This window comes from Hevea brasiliensis, chromosome 9 (genome assembly GCF_030052815.1).
Source record: "Hevea brasiliensis isolate MT/VB/25A 57/8 chromosome 9, ASM3005281v1, whole genome shotgun sequence".
In the NCBI taxonomy this organism is placed as follows: domain Eukaryota; kingdom Viridiplantae; phylum Streptophyta; class Magnoliopsida; order Malpighiales; family Euphorbiaceae; genus Hevea; species Hevea brasiliensis.
Window position 1 is genome coordinate 35,244,732 of NC_079501.1, and position 15,307 is coordinate 35,260,038.

Sequence of the window (15,307 nt, forward strand, 5' to 3'; positions counted from 1 at the left end):
CATAATGGCCTTAGCTTAAACCTAGATTCCTATTAAATAGAATCAGAAATATTACACACATGAATCAATTAGTTCAACTTAAAAAGTCCACCAAAATTTTAACACGAATATGGCCTTGTGCTACCTCCTATTTTCATGAACATTTACAAAAGTTATTCTCACTTTTGTTGAAGCGGCACCACTTTCTATGTTCATATAGATGAAGTTTCTTTTATAATAATATTAAACTTTATTAAGAGTATAAATACTCATCCTCATTCCATTAACTTAGTACACTAAGTACTTAATTACAACATTTACTAATGACTTGTTGTTACCCTTTAAACTTTATTTAGTAATATTACTATAAAGTAGAGTTCTCATCGGTAGTAAATTTAATGGAATATTCAAAATCCTAATCAGTACATGTACTTGTGATCATAATTCTCGAGAGCCCTTTTATTAAAGGATTTGCTTAATTATTATAGGATTTAAAATAACATGGTAATAGCACCATTAAAGACTAATTGTCTTACATTTTCATGTCTTAAGCTTGTATGTATATACTTTTAATTGTATATTTTACTATAAGTTTTAGCCATCATGATTTGACTATCACAATATAAAAAAATAGATGGCACAGGCTGTGGCCACAACTTAATATCCGGTAATAAGTTTTTCAGCCATTCTACTTCTTTACCAACATTTGCCAAAGTTATAAATTCGGATTCCATCGTAGAATGAGTTATACAAGTTTGTTTCTTTGATGACCAAGACACAGAACCTCCACTTAAAGTGGACACCCAACTAAAAGTTAACTTATTATCTTTAGCACTACTTATCCAATTGACATTTGTATAACCCTAGGATCTCCACCACATTTATTTCATTAGTCTATCATATAATCACATGTTTATAACATGAACTACATAAATAATTCATAGTCTAGATATATACCTTATTTATAGAAATAAATTACTCTATAACTTTGTTTAAAATGAGAGCCTCCAAAAATAAAGAACAAGACCAAACTTGCACACGCACAAATGCACACTCATTTGTACTCTTGTCACTTCTTACAAATGACTTGTAAGGCTCTTATATTTACTATTCAAAATGTACCAACCTTTTGGCTAATAAATTCATCTCTTCATACATGTAACTATTAAAAAGAATTGCATCTTTTCATTTAGTTACATCTTTTGGCTAACGGATACAAATCTTTGCATGGATACAACTCTTTATATTGTTTTAGCATAATTGGAAATTTATCGCAGAATAATCTATAATTTATAATTCTTTTTTTAAATATCCAAAAACCCTTGAAATTTCTTTCCAATATTCCACACTAGGATTATTAGTATATCTTGACAATTTACATACTGCAAAAATAATATCAGGAGTAGTGCAATGCATAGCATACATTAACCTACCAATAGCACTAACACACTCAATTTGAGCAATTATTCTACCAAAATTTCCAATCAATTTGCAATAAATATCATATGGAGTATTTGCTTTCCTCAATATAATGAAATTGACAAAGAGTAAAACCCCCACTATGTTATAGCTAGGTAGTTTTAGGCAGATCCCTCATAATAACAAAAATATAAATCTAGACAGTAATTTTAAAATTCTCCCAAGAATAAATTAAAGAATAATAATGTTGATTGTAGGTAAAAATGAAGAGAAGGGACAAAACAGAAAAGTTAATAGATTTTTGTTATAAACTGCTATTTATAAAGTATTTGCATTTCTTCGAACATATACAACAGTTCACTTTGTATCTATTAGAATAATTACATCTGTTCACTTACACTTTTTAGAATAAATACAATCGTTTTTGTATTTCTTAGAATAATTATATCTGTTCACTTATACCTTTTACAATAGATATAACTGTTTACTTTGTATCTCTTAGAATAATTATATCTATTCACTTATGCCTCTTAGAACATGTACAATCGTTCACTTATACCTTTTAGAAAAGATACAACCATTCACTTTGTATCTCTTACAACAATTATGTTTGTTAACTTATACCTTTTACAACATATAAAACTGTTTACTTTGTATCTCTTAGAATAATTACATCTATTCATTTACACCTCTTAGAACATATACAACTGTTCACTTATAACTCTTAGAATAGATGCAACCATTCACTTATACCTCTTAGGTAATAAATAGTTCATTTTGATGCCTTTTAATGAACAGACATAACTTTTTTAAAATGAAATAAATTTTTCTATCACTAATATTTTTAACAATATCCCCACCTAGTTAGTGATAGACATAATCAATATGAATTAGGATTTATGCATACAAAAAGTATTTTTCGACTTATGCACGTAAATCTTATTACCTTCTTTAACACATTCACCATGAGTTTTAGAATCATAATATAACATTATATTTCTTCTAATTATAAGCATGTCATTAACATAAAGACAAATTATCACATAAAAACTTTTTAATGTGTAAGTGTTTCTGAATCTGTTTAAGAAAAAAGTCGCATGTAGCATACAGTAATTTCTTCCTATAATCATTCAAACTAGAAGTATGATGTGCTATTATTCCTCTAATTGTAGTGATTTAGGAACTACCACTTTCAAATTCTTAAACTTTGAAACAAATATACGCAACTCATGGACTTATCCATAACAGACATATTATCAAGTATTTAGAATTCAAAATATTTTATAATGAGAAATTTATCCATACCATTTTTTTTTTCTGTATTGTATTCGAATTCTAACGAATTTCAAATTTCCTTTGGAGACTTCACAGAGGTAAATAAATCTTATAGCCTTTCTATGAGTTGTTAAAATTATAATCTCTGCATGGCAATTCATCTTCTTTTCTTGATCTGCTTTCACCTTCTCAGTGAACACAATTTGTTCCTTAAAACCATCAAGTTTCACGAACTCTTGATTCATCACGAAAACAACCTTAGACTCCATTGCGATTAATATTTTAAAATTGTTGAGGCAGTGGGTGTAGAATAGGCTTTGAGGCGTTATGAATCACTATCTTTAAGATATTAATTGCCCCTACTAGATTGCTGAAAGGTTATGGCAATATACTTTAATGATATAATAAAGCCTGAAATCGGCAGACAGCAACTCCTGAATATTTCCCTTAAGAACTTTTTATACGAAGTGAATTTAGAGAGACTAGAAAAAAAAAAAAAAGAAGTAGAAGTAGTATATATCTGGATTGAAAAACTTATCCATATTTATAAAGAATGAAAAGTTATGCCGCTTTTTCTAGATAGACACATCTATCTATCTCCAATAGATACAACTGTTTGTGTAAAAGACATATCTGTTTATTAACAGACACCTATATAAATAGTTGTGACAGTTTGTATTGAATAGATATGTCTGTTTATTAACAGAAACCTATACAAACAGTTATAACTGTTTGTATAGAATTTATATGTCTGTTTATTAATAGACATATCTACTTGTTAATAAACACATCTATTCGTAATTTATTTACGAAAATTACAATAAGATAATTATTTTATTTCACACATATACATGCCAAGTGCTATAATATATATATATATATATATATATATATATATATATATATATATATATATATATATATATACACATTTCACTCTTGCCATTCCTTCACTTTCTTATATTTTAACAATATAGAAATTCTTTCTCTCTATACTATCTAACATACAAGCTACTTATAACATAATTTAGCACAATAATTTAGCTATTCTTATAAATATAGCAAATGTAATCATTTTGATAGCCTTTTTATTTTAATAAAAAAATCAGTGAAAGCTTCTTTGGTACTGTCTTAATAATAATAATAATAATAATAATAATAATAATAATAATAATAATAATAATTGGGAGAATTAACTTTCACAACCTAATTTATGAAGTCGACAACAAATTTAGTAGACAATTCATAAAAAGTCTAAAACATCCATAAGTAAATTTTTTTACAAATAAAAAAAATTAAACCTAATTTAAAATAGCTTTTTGATACCGAATATTATTTCTTGTTTCTATTTTCAGAGAAGAGAATAAAATAAAAAATAAATAAATTTTCTTTTACTTATATTGTTTTAAAAAATCAAAATATTATAATCTTTTAAAGATTTTTTTTTTATTAATATGAATTCATTCTATGATTAAATTTTATGAAATATATGTATTGGTATCTAAAGTTCTCAATTTATGTTAATAAGTGTATAAAGTTCTCAATTCATATTACATAATTATTTATCTTAATTGGTGTCTAAAGTTCACAATTCTTATATATTTATAACAATATTAATATGAATATGTTAATTTTTTTAATCAATGTGAAATTAATAATTATGTAATATTTATTTAAATATTTAAATTTTCATTGATTTAATGTTTTTTAAAAAATATTTTTTAAAATAATTATTTTAAAAATTATTTTCTTATGAATAAATAGATAATTATTTATATTTAAAAATAATTATGTATAAAATAATGAGTGAATAATGCATATATCGCTAAGAATGTATTATTAACATTTTTTTATTGATAAGAATCGTAATTTGTATTTTTGTAAGTTGTTCAACAATAATTGATAATTTTGAAAAAGAAAATAATAATTGAAGTGACAATTTAAATAAAAGGTTAATTTATTAATTTATCAAGAATAAAGTTATAAAAAGGCTTAAAATTCTTTTAGTTTAATTAAAAAAATTTTAATAATTTACTTTCTTTTAAAGTTGACTAATAAATTTAAGAGAGAATATAAAATATAAACATGATAACAATTTTAAATGAGATTGCAATTGCAATATTTGTTTTATTTATTTATAAATGATTAACAATTTGAGGGTATTTTAGTCATTTCATTATTTTAAGTTGGGCTTTAACTTGCATGAAAATACGAACACAATGCATAACTACTGTTCAAAGAATCAAAGATTTGAATAAATAATTAAAAATAATCTTCCTATTGATTTTTGAAAAATGAAGAAACATTTCACAAGTAATCATTATTTAATAAGATAAGAATTAAATTAAAATGGCTACAAAATTTTTGACAAATTCAAAAGCAAGATAACAGTAGACAAACAAAGCAAAAGCTACTCCATCTCCTGTAACTTAATTCGTTTCCTAATTGAATTTTCCCTATAAAAACATTTTTAAAAAAATCCAATTTGATCCATCATCACCACTTATATAAATTTAAGAAAAATTTTTGTCTAAATATAATTTATCATAAACTCAAGATATAAATATATTCATCATCGTATATTTATATCTTGAATTTATGAAAAATTAAATTAAAATAAAAAAATTCGTAAATTCATATTCATGTGAACAAATTATATAGCAAAGCTAAGCAAAACAAACCACGATGGAGTACACATCTATCGTCCTGTAGATAGTGTAGATGAAGAAGCAGACAATAATGAAGAAGGCGAAGCAGACAATAAGGAAGACGGCGTAGTAGCTACAGAGGACATGTCCGGTGAATTTCGACAGAGAGGACATGTGGCATTCATTTTAAGCCATTCATCGATGCAATCAGCGTGGAAATAATGGTTACATTCAGGTATGGTCCTTAATGTCTCCTTAGGCTCATACTCACATAAACATATAGGGCAAGTGTTGTCATTAGGCTTAGGCAATCGTCGACTGTCGCCGAGTAATGTTTTTGGGTATGATTCTATGGTTGGTCCGTCCAGTCCACTTATCGAAATGCTTGGTGTGTGCGCAAAGGTGGTGGTGACATCTGCGCTGGACTGGTGTCTTCGGCTATAATTCCTGATTCTGCCACACAAGTAACAACCCAACCCAATTATGCACAGAAGTGCTGGTATTCCAACGCCTATTATTATACCATATTTTGCACTCCGTGGGAGACCTGCCAACGCAAATCACAACGCCAGTCAACCAATAAGAATCAAATTACTTTAAATATTATTATTATTATTATTATTATTATTATTACTTAATTTCAATTTAAAATAATTTTACTATCATTTAACTAATTAAGACCTATTCAATAATATTAATTATTTTAATAATTATTAATTATTTTATTACTTTTAATATCAGTGATTATTTATTTTTATAATTATTAAAATTGAATTATTTAGTAAATATAATTATTAAATTAATTATATTAATAGAAATAATATAAATAAAAGATAATAATCATTATAAATTAACTTAAAAGCTGGTGTTGAAAAGGATCTAAATGTAATTTACTATTTTTTACAAGCTCTTGAATGCCGTATAAGCATGAGAAAATTTCTAATGTGTACTTCATATCATGACTTTAGAGCTTGAATATTCCAACAAAAGGGTGCAAATTTCCACAGACTTACCAGAATTCGACGGTCATTCCACTGCTAAGATTAAGAATAGAAGGATATCAACTACTATATAATATTGTTTCATGATAGAAAATTCTAATAAAGCAACAATTAGTCAATTCCAGCTGCCTTTGATTTGACCAGTTCTTGCATAAGGAAACACCAAAGCAGACAGTCCAACACCATCACATCACCAACAAACTTCAATTATTCGTTAAAAAAAAAAATTTCACGTAGACCCTACTTCACAGAAGCAAGCCACGTGGCTGTTTTAAAATTGACGTCTACTTGGTTACGCCTGCAAGATTCATAATGGATTTGATGCCGTTTAACTCTACGATCGGTGAGTGTGAGACAAATTATTTGAGAAATTCAATTATGTTTGATGGGAAATTTTAATTTTTAGATTTAATTTATAATGAATTTAAACCATAAATATATAAATTTTATATGTGATGTTGACATTATTCAGTACTGTACTGTTCATCGTCTTCTTCTTCCAGGGAGAATTCTTACTAAAATTTTTATGGAACACACTCTAATGGCACAGATATTATGCATAATTTTGGAAACTAATGTAAGAATTAGATCAAGTGATTTAAAACATACCATGGGCATTGCTTGGTAGATTAAAGCATCCAATTTCAAGAGTCGAAGCATCTTTGAACCCACAATTCCCACCGCTCAGTTCGCATTCTACACAATCCGGAAAATCCCATATCAACGAGGCATCCCCTTCGGAAGAGAGAGGCCAATAGACCGGAACGTTAACCCTTTGCGCCTTCACCGTACACGACGGTATCTGCGGTACGTATCCTTCATAAAAGGTAGGTATAGCCACAATAGTGAAGTTTTTGTCGCTAAGACAGTGAATCCTCCTTGACGAAGAAGGGAAGGACACAAAGAAGTCGGAGAAATTCGATGAGCAATTAAGGAACGAGAAGGCTTTATAAGAGACAGTATCGAAAGATGATCCCGACAGGCTAAAATTGTTGAGGAGGCGCTGTGCGAAGCAGTGTCCAGGGTCTGTAATCCGAACCTCTTGATTTCGGTAATCGATGGATTTGACGATGAAGTTTCCGGAGCGAGGGAGATTGAGGATTGTTTGGCCTGTTTCATTACAGGAAAGATTGAAACCTGGGTAGTTGCATCCACGGCCGTCAAGCCCGAAAGGGAATCGAACCTCTGGGCCTCTAGGACTGCAGGAATCCTCGCAGAGTTGAACGGTATGTGATATTTTGATAAAGAAAAGAAAGAAGAAGAGACCTAAGACGGCCATAGTAATTTTTTTTTTCTTTCAGGTCAATGAAGAAGGAGGGGGTGTGGGTTGTTCATGGCATTTGTTTAAATCTCTCTTTCTTTGCTTTGAATATAGTATTGTGGGTATGTAAGTGTTCTTCCGTTGTGGGGTAGGTTTTGTCATCTGCGTATCGAAAAATTATACAATCTCTCTGTCCATTTAGTCAACGCTAGCAAGGGGAGGGAAGAATCGTATGTATTTGTCCAAAACTTTATATACCAATCAGAGCTAATTAAAATGACACGCCAACGCATTTGTCTACAACATAAGAAAAATGAAAGAAATAGACCAAAAGCGTGTGTGAAATATAATTCTTTTTATATATATTTATAAAGCCAGTGGAGACTGGATTTACTGTATGTATATTTGGTTCTTGATGAAATTAAATGGCTTGCTTATGCAGCTATAATAGAAAGGGAGAAATTGATGGAGTGCATACTGGTGCTAATTGGTCAGTTTTATAAAATATCATATCATGTTTGAATGAATCACAGTGAGAAGTGAGAAGATCAATTCAAAACCTTGCACTGAACCAATTTCTGGGTCCTTTTCTCCTTATTGGATTAATGGATATTACATATTTCATTTTTAATTTAAAATAACATAGTGGTTGTTGTTAAATAATGACAAATTATTTATATTATCTTTAAATTATATTGTTTTGATAACAAAAATTTGTTTAGATTTGGATTATTTCATTTTGAAAAAATAATTTATATATATGAAAATATTTTAATAAAAATTACTTTTTTAAAAAATATATTACAAGAAAATATTTTTTATATGAAGCCTTGATTTAAAATGAATTTAAGACTTAAATAGATAAATTTTATATGTTATATCTTGGCTCCTAAAGTTTGACGTTATTCTGTACTGTTCATCATCCTCTTCCTAGCTGCAGGAAAATTCTTACTACAAATTTTATAGAACACACTCAAATGGCACAGATATTTTGCATGATTTTCGAAACTAATGTAAGAATTAGATCAAGTGATTGAAAACGTACCATTGGTATTGCTTGGTAGATTAAAGCATCCAATTTCAAGCGTCGAAGCATCTTTGAACCCACAGTTCCCACCGTTCTGTTCGCATTCTCTACAATCCGGTGAACTCCATATCAACGAGGAATCCTCTTCGTAATAGCGAGACCAGGAAACAGGAACGTCAACCATTTTCGCCTTCACCGTGCACGATGGTATCGACGGTACGTATCCATGGAAGGGTATGGCCACAATAGTGAAGTTGTCGTCGCTAAGACAGTAAATCGTCCTTGAGGAAGGAGGCAAGGACACAAAATCAGAGAAATTCGATGAGCAATTAAGAAACGAGAAGGTTCTATGGAACTCAGCAATGAAGGGTGATCCCCAGAGACTAAAATTTTGGAGGAGGCGCTGTGCGAAGCACTTTCCAGGGTCTTTAATGTGAACCTCTTGAATTTGGTAATCGATGTATTTGACGATGAAGTTACCGGAGCGAGGAAGATTGAGAATTGTTTGGCCTCTTTCATTACAAGAAAGATTGAAACCTGGATAGTTGCATCCATCGCCGTCAAGCCCGAAAGGGAATCGAACCTCTGGGCCTACAGGACTGAAGGAATCCTCACAGAGTTGAAGGGTGTGTGATATTTTGATAAAGAAAAGAAAGAAGAAGAGACCTAAGATAGCCATAGTAATTTTTTTTTTCTTTTCAGGTCAATGAAGAAGAAGGGTGTGTGTTGTTGTTAATGGCATTTGTTCAAGATTTTCTTTTTCTTAGCTTTGAATACGGTATCATGGAGCTCAGGCTTGTATGTGTTCTAGTAATTTTACCGTACCATTACATGGAAGGGCAAGCAAATTATAAACCAATAAAATTACAAAAATAATTTTATTTTTTTTAAAAAAACTATTTAGTAATTATAAATTTTGGGACTATATGTTCATATGTTCATATATTATCAGTTTATTATTCCATGCAAGCTATGACATGAAATCATCACGGAGGTATTACATAATCTCTCTACGGCTTCTTGTGTTGTGGGGTTAGCGAGTAGCTGAGTTCTCACTTGGTAGATTTTTATCTCTCTCTCGAAAAATTATACATTTTTCTATCCGCATGGTCAACGCTGGCAAGAGGAGGGGAAAATCATATGTATTTGTTGGAAATTTATAATATTATATTCCTAGCATTAAAAATAGTATTTTTTTATTGATAAAAATTTAATTATTTCTTTTTTTATATTTTATTAATAAATTTTTTCTATTAAAATTCAATCTATTATAAATTTCAAATATAAAATATATGATAAAATTTATGTATTAAATATATCGATCTCATTAAATTTATAATAAATTAAATTTAAATAAAAAATTATCTTTTAATGATACTGAATTAATTTTTAAATCTATAAAATAAGTTTGACTCAATCATAGTTAATTATAAGATGAAAAAATTTAATAAAAGAAAAAAAGAATGAAAAAATAGACGAAAAGAGTATATGATATAAATTTTTTAATATTTATAAAAATCAAAGGGACGGGATTTATTTACTGCACATATGTTTGGTTTTGATCAAATTAATGACTTGCTTATATTGCTATAATTGAAAGGGAGAGATTGATGGAGTCCATGGGTGGTGCTTAGTATAATGTTTGAATGAATGACAGTGAGAAGTAAGAAGATCAATTCAAAACTTTGCAATGATGTTTTTCTGCTCGTTGGATTAGTAGAGATTGCATAATGTCAATATCATTTTAATTATTTTAAAATAACATAGTGATAGTTTTCTTTTTTACTTTTCTGGATTCATGGAAAGGGTCAAACTGAAAGTGAAATACCCAAAAAATAATAATTTAAAAATTATAGGCTATATTTTAATTTAAAATAATTATTTTTAAAGTCTTATTTTATTATAAAATAATCATTTTATTCAAATTTTATATTCAATTAATTACAAATTTTTTATTTAATATACAATATATGCATATATTATGTTTAAAATTCAATAAATATTATATATATGTGATTATGATAAAATATATTTAAAATTAGAAGACTTAAAATAAATTTATCATAAATATTAAATTTTATTGGTAAATATTTTATTGAACAAATTAATAAATTTTATATAATATGATAATTTTAACTCCGCCTAAATAGTTTGCGTTTAGCCGGTCTCAAGCCCGGATGAAGGAAGAGGGTTACGGTAGGTGACAACCAGCATAAAAATTTTGTCACACCTTTATGATATGGATTCAAATGATATAAACGTTGGAGCGTCCTGTACTAACGACGCGCTATATCGGAGTCCGGGTGTAGTGAGAAATATACAAGGGTATAGGGCGTTCACCGAAAGCGACGCGCCATGCCAGCGCCCGAGTGTGGTGTTAAGTGAGCAAGGGTTCCCACATCATGGACAGGTGTGGGTAAAGAAGTTAGTCCATAGGACAGACAGTAAAACAGATAGTGGAGCAGAACACAAGATAGATATAGAAAATAATATAAGATATCACAGAAGGAAACCAATTAGGAAGGAGCAGGATAGGAGGAGGATCAGGGTTAGTACTTGGAATGTTGGATCACTTACAGGAAAATTAATGGAGCTTGTGGATACCTTGGAAAGGAGAAGAGTGAATATTGCTTGCATTCAGGAGACTAAATGGGTAAGAAAGAAAAGTAAGGAAGTGGGTAATTCAGGGTACAAACTGTGATTTACCGGAAAGGAGAGAAACAAGAACGGAGTGGGCATAATCATAGACAGGACATTAAAAGACGCAGTAATAACTGTGAAAAGAGTAGGGATATAATTATACTAGTAAAGCTAGTAGTAGAAGGAGAAACAATAAATATTGTTAGTGCTTATGCCCCACAAATAGGACTAGACAGTGAGAGTAAACAAAGGTTTTGGGAAGATATGGATGATTTAATGCAAAGCATACCGAATGAAGAGAATGTTTTCATTGGTGGAGATTTGAATGGACATGTAGAAAGTGATAGACAAGGTTATGAGAATGTTCATGGAGGTTTTAGTTTTGGCAGTCAAAATGAGGAGGGAAAAAGCATCCTAGATTTTGCTATGGCATACGACCTAATACTAGCAAATACCTACTTTATAAAAAGAAAGTCACATTTAATGACTTTCAAAAGTGGGCAACATATGAGCCAAATTGACTTCCTCTTAACCAGGAAGACAAATAGAGCTCTATGCAAGGATTGCAAGGTCATTCCAGGAGAGGCTTTAACAAGTCAATATCGGTTGGTGGTCTTGGATGTCAAGTTTAGGAATAATTCAAGTAAAGTTAGAAGAAATAGTGTAGCTCGAACAAAGTGGTGGGAGTTCAAAGGAGTAAAGCAAGTGAAGTTCAAAAATGAGCTTCCTGAGTTTGAAGTATGGAAGCTGGATATGGAGGCCAATGATGTGTGGATACAGATGGCATCAAAGATTAAAGAAGTAGCTAGAAAAGTACTTGGAGAGTCTAAAAGACATGGACCACCCTCAAAAGAGAGATGGTGGTGGAATGAGGAAGTACAAAAGACAGTGAAGAGAAAAAGGGAATGGTATAAGAAATTACCTAAATGTGATAATAATGAGAAATATGAACAGTACAAGATAGCAAAGACAGAGGCAAAAAAGGCAGTTAGTCAAGCAAGAGCACAGGCCTTTGAAAAGTTATATGAGAAACTTGGAACTAAAGAATGGGAGAAAGATATTTATAGATTAGCAAGAAGGAGAAAAAGGAAATGTCAAGACCTCAATCAAGTTAGGTGCATTAAGGATAAAGAAGGAAAAGTGTTGGTGAAAGATGAGGACATTAAAAAAAGATGGAGAAATTATTTTAATGATCTCTTTAATAATAGTCAAAATGGTAATAGCGTGAATATAGATTATAGAACAATAGAAAAGAATGTGAATTATACTAGAAGGATTAGATCATTAGAAGTAAAGAAAGCACTTAAGAGAATGAAAGTGGGTAAAGCCTGTGGACCCGATGAAATACCAATTGAAGTGTGAAAGTGTTTGGGAGATATGGGAGTGGCATGGTTAACTAAATTATTTAATAAGATTCTAAGCTCAAAGAAAATACCTGATGAATGGAGGAAGAATATTTTAGTACCTATTTTTAAAAATAAGAGAGACATACAGAGTTGCTCAAACTATAGGGGAATTAAACTCATGAGCCATAATATGAAGTTGTGGAAAAGAGTTGTGGAGCATCGACTACGTCATGATACTTCTATCTCTCTCAATCAATTTAGTTTCATGCCCGGTTGTTTAACTATGGAAGCGATCTTTCTCATTAAAAGCTTGATGGAGAAATATAGAGATGTGAAGAAAGATCTATACATGGTTTTTATTGATTTAGAGAAGGCTTATGATAGTGTTTCAAGAGATGTCTTATGGAATGTGTTAGAACAAAAGAGGGTATCTATTAGGTATATACAAGTGTTAAAAGATATGTATGAAGAAGCAATTACTATTGTGCACACAGTGGGAGGGGACATAAGAGATTTTCTAATCTCAATTGGATTACACCAAGGATCAGCTATAAGCCCTTACCTTTTTACATTAGTTTTAGATGAATTGACGAAACATATACAAGAGAGTATTCATTGGTGCATGATGTTTGCGGATGATATTGTTCCGATAGATGAGACACGAGAATGAGTCAATAGAAAGCTAGAACTTTGGAGAAGTACTCTAGAGTCAAAGGATTTAAGTTAAGTAGAACGAAGACATAATACATGCATTGTAAGTTCAATAAAGGCCAAACTGGTGATAGGGAAAGAGTTAGTTTGAATGGAGTGGTACTGTCCCAAAGTAATCATTTTAAATATCTAGGCTCAGTCCTTCAAGTAGATGGGGGATGTGAGGAGGATGTTAGTCATAGGATTAAAGCCGGATGGTTGAAGTTGAGACGTGCCACTGGAGTTTTATGTGATCGTAAGATCTCCAATAAGTTGAAAGGAAAATTTTACTGTATAGCCATATGACCGGCTATGTTATATGGTAGTGAGTGTTGGGCACTAAAAGAATCGTATACGTCTAAGATAAGAGTTGCAGAGATGAGAATATTAAGGTGGATGAGTGGTCATACTAGACTAGATAATGTCCGTAATGAGAGTATTAGGAAAAGGTAGGAGTGGTGCCAATTGAAGATAAGTTGAGAGAAGAGAGATTGAGGTGGTTTGGTCATATGAAGCGTAGACATACGAAGGCTCCAGTTAGACAAGTGGAGCACATTATGTTAGAGGATAGAAAGAAAAAAAGGGGTAGACCTAAATTGACTTGGAGGAGAGTAGTACGACATGACCTAGAAGCATTACACATTTCTGAGGATTTAACCCAAAATCATTTAGAGTGGAGAAAGCGAATCCATATAGCCGATCCCAAATTTTTGGGATAAAAACTTAGTTGAGTTGAGTTGAGTATATAATATGATAATTTTCATTATATAATTTTATAAAAAAAAGTCCAATTACACTAATTTTTTAAATATCAACCATGTGAAAAAAATGTTACCATTTAAAATTTCTTTTATGTAATTTATTAATTTAATTAACATACTATTTTATATTTAAAATGTAATATGCACATATATAAATAAAAAATATCATGTTAGTATAATTTATTAATTTAGTTAATATAATATTTATTAATAAGATTTTATTATAACCCATGATAAAATTATTTTAATCCTCTTAATTTTATTTCCACATGTTTTTATGGGTTTATGAATTCTAAACATTGGTATGAATAATTATGCTTAAATATTTAAGAAACATGAAAAAACATATTAATAAAAATATATTTGTTATATTTTAAATATAATATATGTATATATTATATTTTAACTATAAAATTATTAAATATGAAATTCAATAGCTGAATTATTTTATTAATAAAATAATATTTAATTAACGTAATTATTTTAAAATGAAAATAAGATTAAAATAATTTTAATTAGTTAATTTATAATTAATATTTTATTATTTTAAATTTAGACAAAAGAATTATTTTATTGATAGAATAAGATATGAGAAACGTATAATTAATTTGTAATTAAAAATAATAACATTAATCTGTAATTTTTAATAAGCTTAAAAAATTACTTTGTAATTTATTAAAAAAAAAAATTAAACAAAGGTAACTTGGAAGTAATCCCCAGCCGTTGGAATATGCCATGCCGGTGCGTAGTGACAACATTTTTTTTATGTACAAATATCCTTAAAAAGCCAAAAAGCAATGAGACAAACAACCGACTAAAAGCCAATAAACAATATAAACAGTCAACGAGATCATAGTCAATAGGATTCAATTTCAAATTATGGAGAAATTATATGTTATTTCATGAAATATTTGAAAAATCATTATTTCTTGTTTGAATTTCATAAGAATTAGAAATATATTCATCTTAAATATTATAAATACTTATGAATAAATTTTTATATTTTTATAAATTGGTTGTTATATTAATATAAATACTGACGAATAAATGTTTATATTTTTATAAATTGATTACTATATAATATAAATACTTATGATAAACTCTTATGTTTAACAAATTGATTTTTATATAGTATAATACTTACGAATATATCCCTATATTTTGGTAAATTGATCCCTAAATAATATAAATACTTATGAATAAACTTATATTTTTATAAATTGATCCCTAAATATTGTAAATACTTATAAATAGGCCCCT

At 29.3% G+C, this 15,307-nt stretch overlaps 2 protein-coding genes across 2 annotated transcripts; both read right to left on the reverse strand.

The window, feature by feature from the left end:
* Positions 1–5,284: 5,284 nt before the first annotated feature.
* LOC110646837 (putative RING-H2 finger protein ATL21B) lies at positions 5,285–7,752 on the reverse strand. The gene is made up of 2 exons (XM_058153729.1): positions 6,932–7,752; positions 5,285–5,868 (listed from the first exon to the last, which is right to left on the reverse strand). The coding sequence occupies exons 1-2, from the start codon at positions 7,599–7,601 to the stop codon at positions 5,372–5,374; spliced, it is 1,167 nt and encodes a 388-aa protein (XP_058009712.1). The 5' UTR covers positions 7,602–7,752; the 3' UTR covers positions 5,285–5,371.
* Positions 7,753–8,608: 856 nt separating this feature from the next.
* On the reverse strand, positions 8,609–9,400 carry LOC110646839 (putative RING-H2 finger protein ATL21B). The gene has a single exon (XM_021800415.2). It carries the CDS (start codon positions 9,287–9,289, stop codon positions 8,609–8,611), a length of 681 nt encoding a protein of 226 aa, XP_021656107.2. The 5' UTR covers positions 9,290–9,400.
* Positions 9,401–15,307: the final 5,907 nt, after the last annotated feature.

What these genes read in the sequence shown, in the direction of transcription:
- LOC110646837 (XM_058153729.1), bottom strand. Translation starts at nt 7,601, where the DNA reads ATGGCCGTCTTAGGTCTCTTCTTCTTTCTTTTCTTTATCAAAATATCA. An exon ending in TCTACCAAGCAATGCCCATG is followed by an intron (nt 5,869 to 6,931) that starts GTATGTTTTAAA and finishes TTGCGTTGGCAG; the next exon opens with GTCTCCCACGGAGTGCAAAA.
- LOC110646839 (XM_021800415.2), bottom strand. Translation starts at nt 9,289, where the DNA reads ATGGCTATCTTAGGTCTCTTCTTCTTTCTTTTCTTTATCAAAATATCA.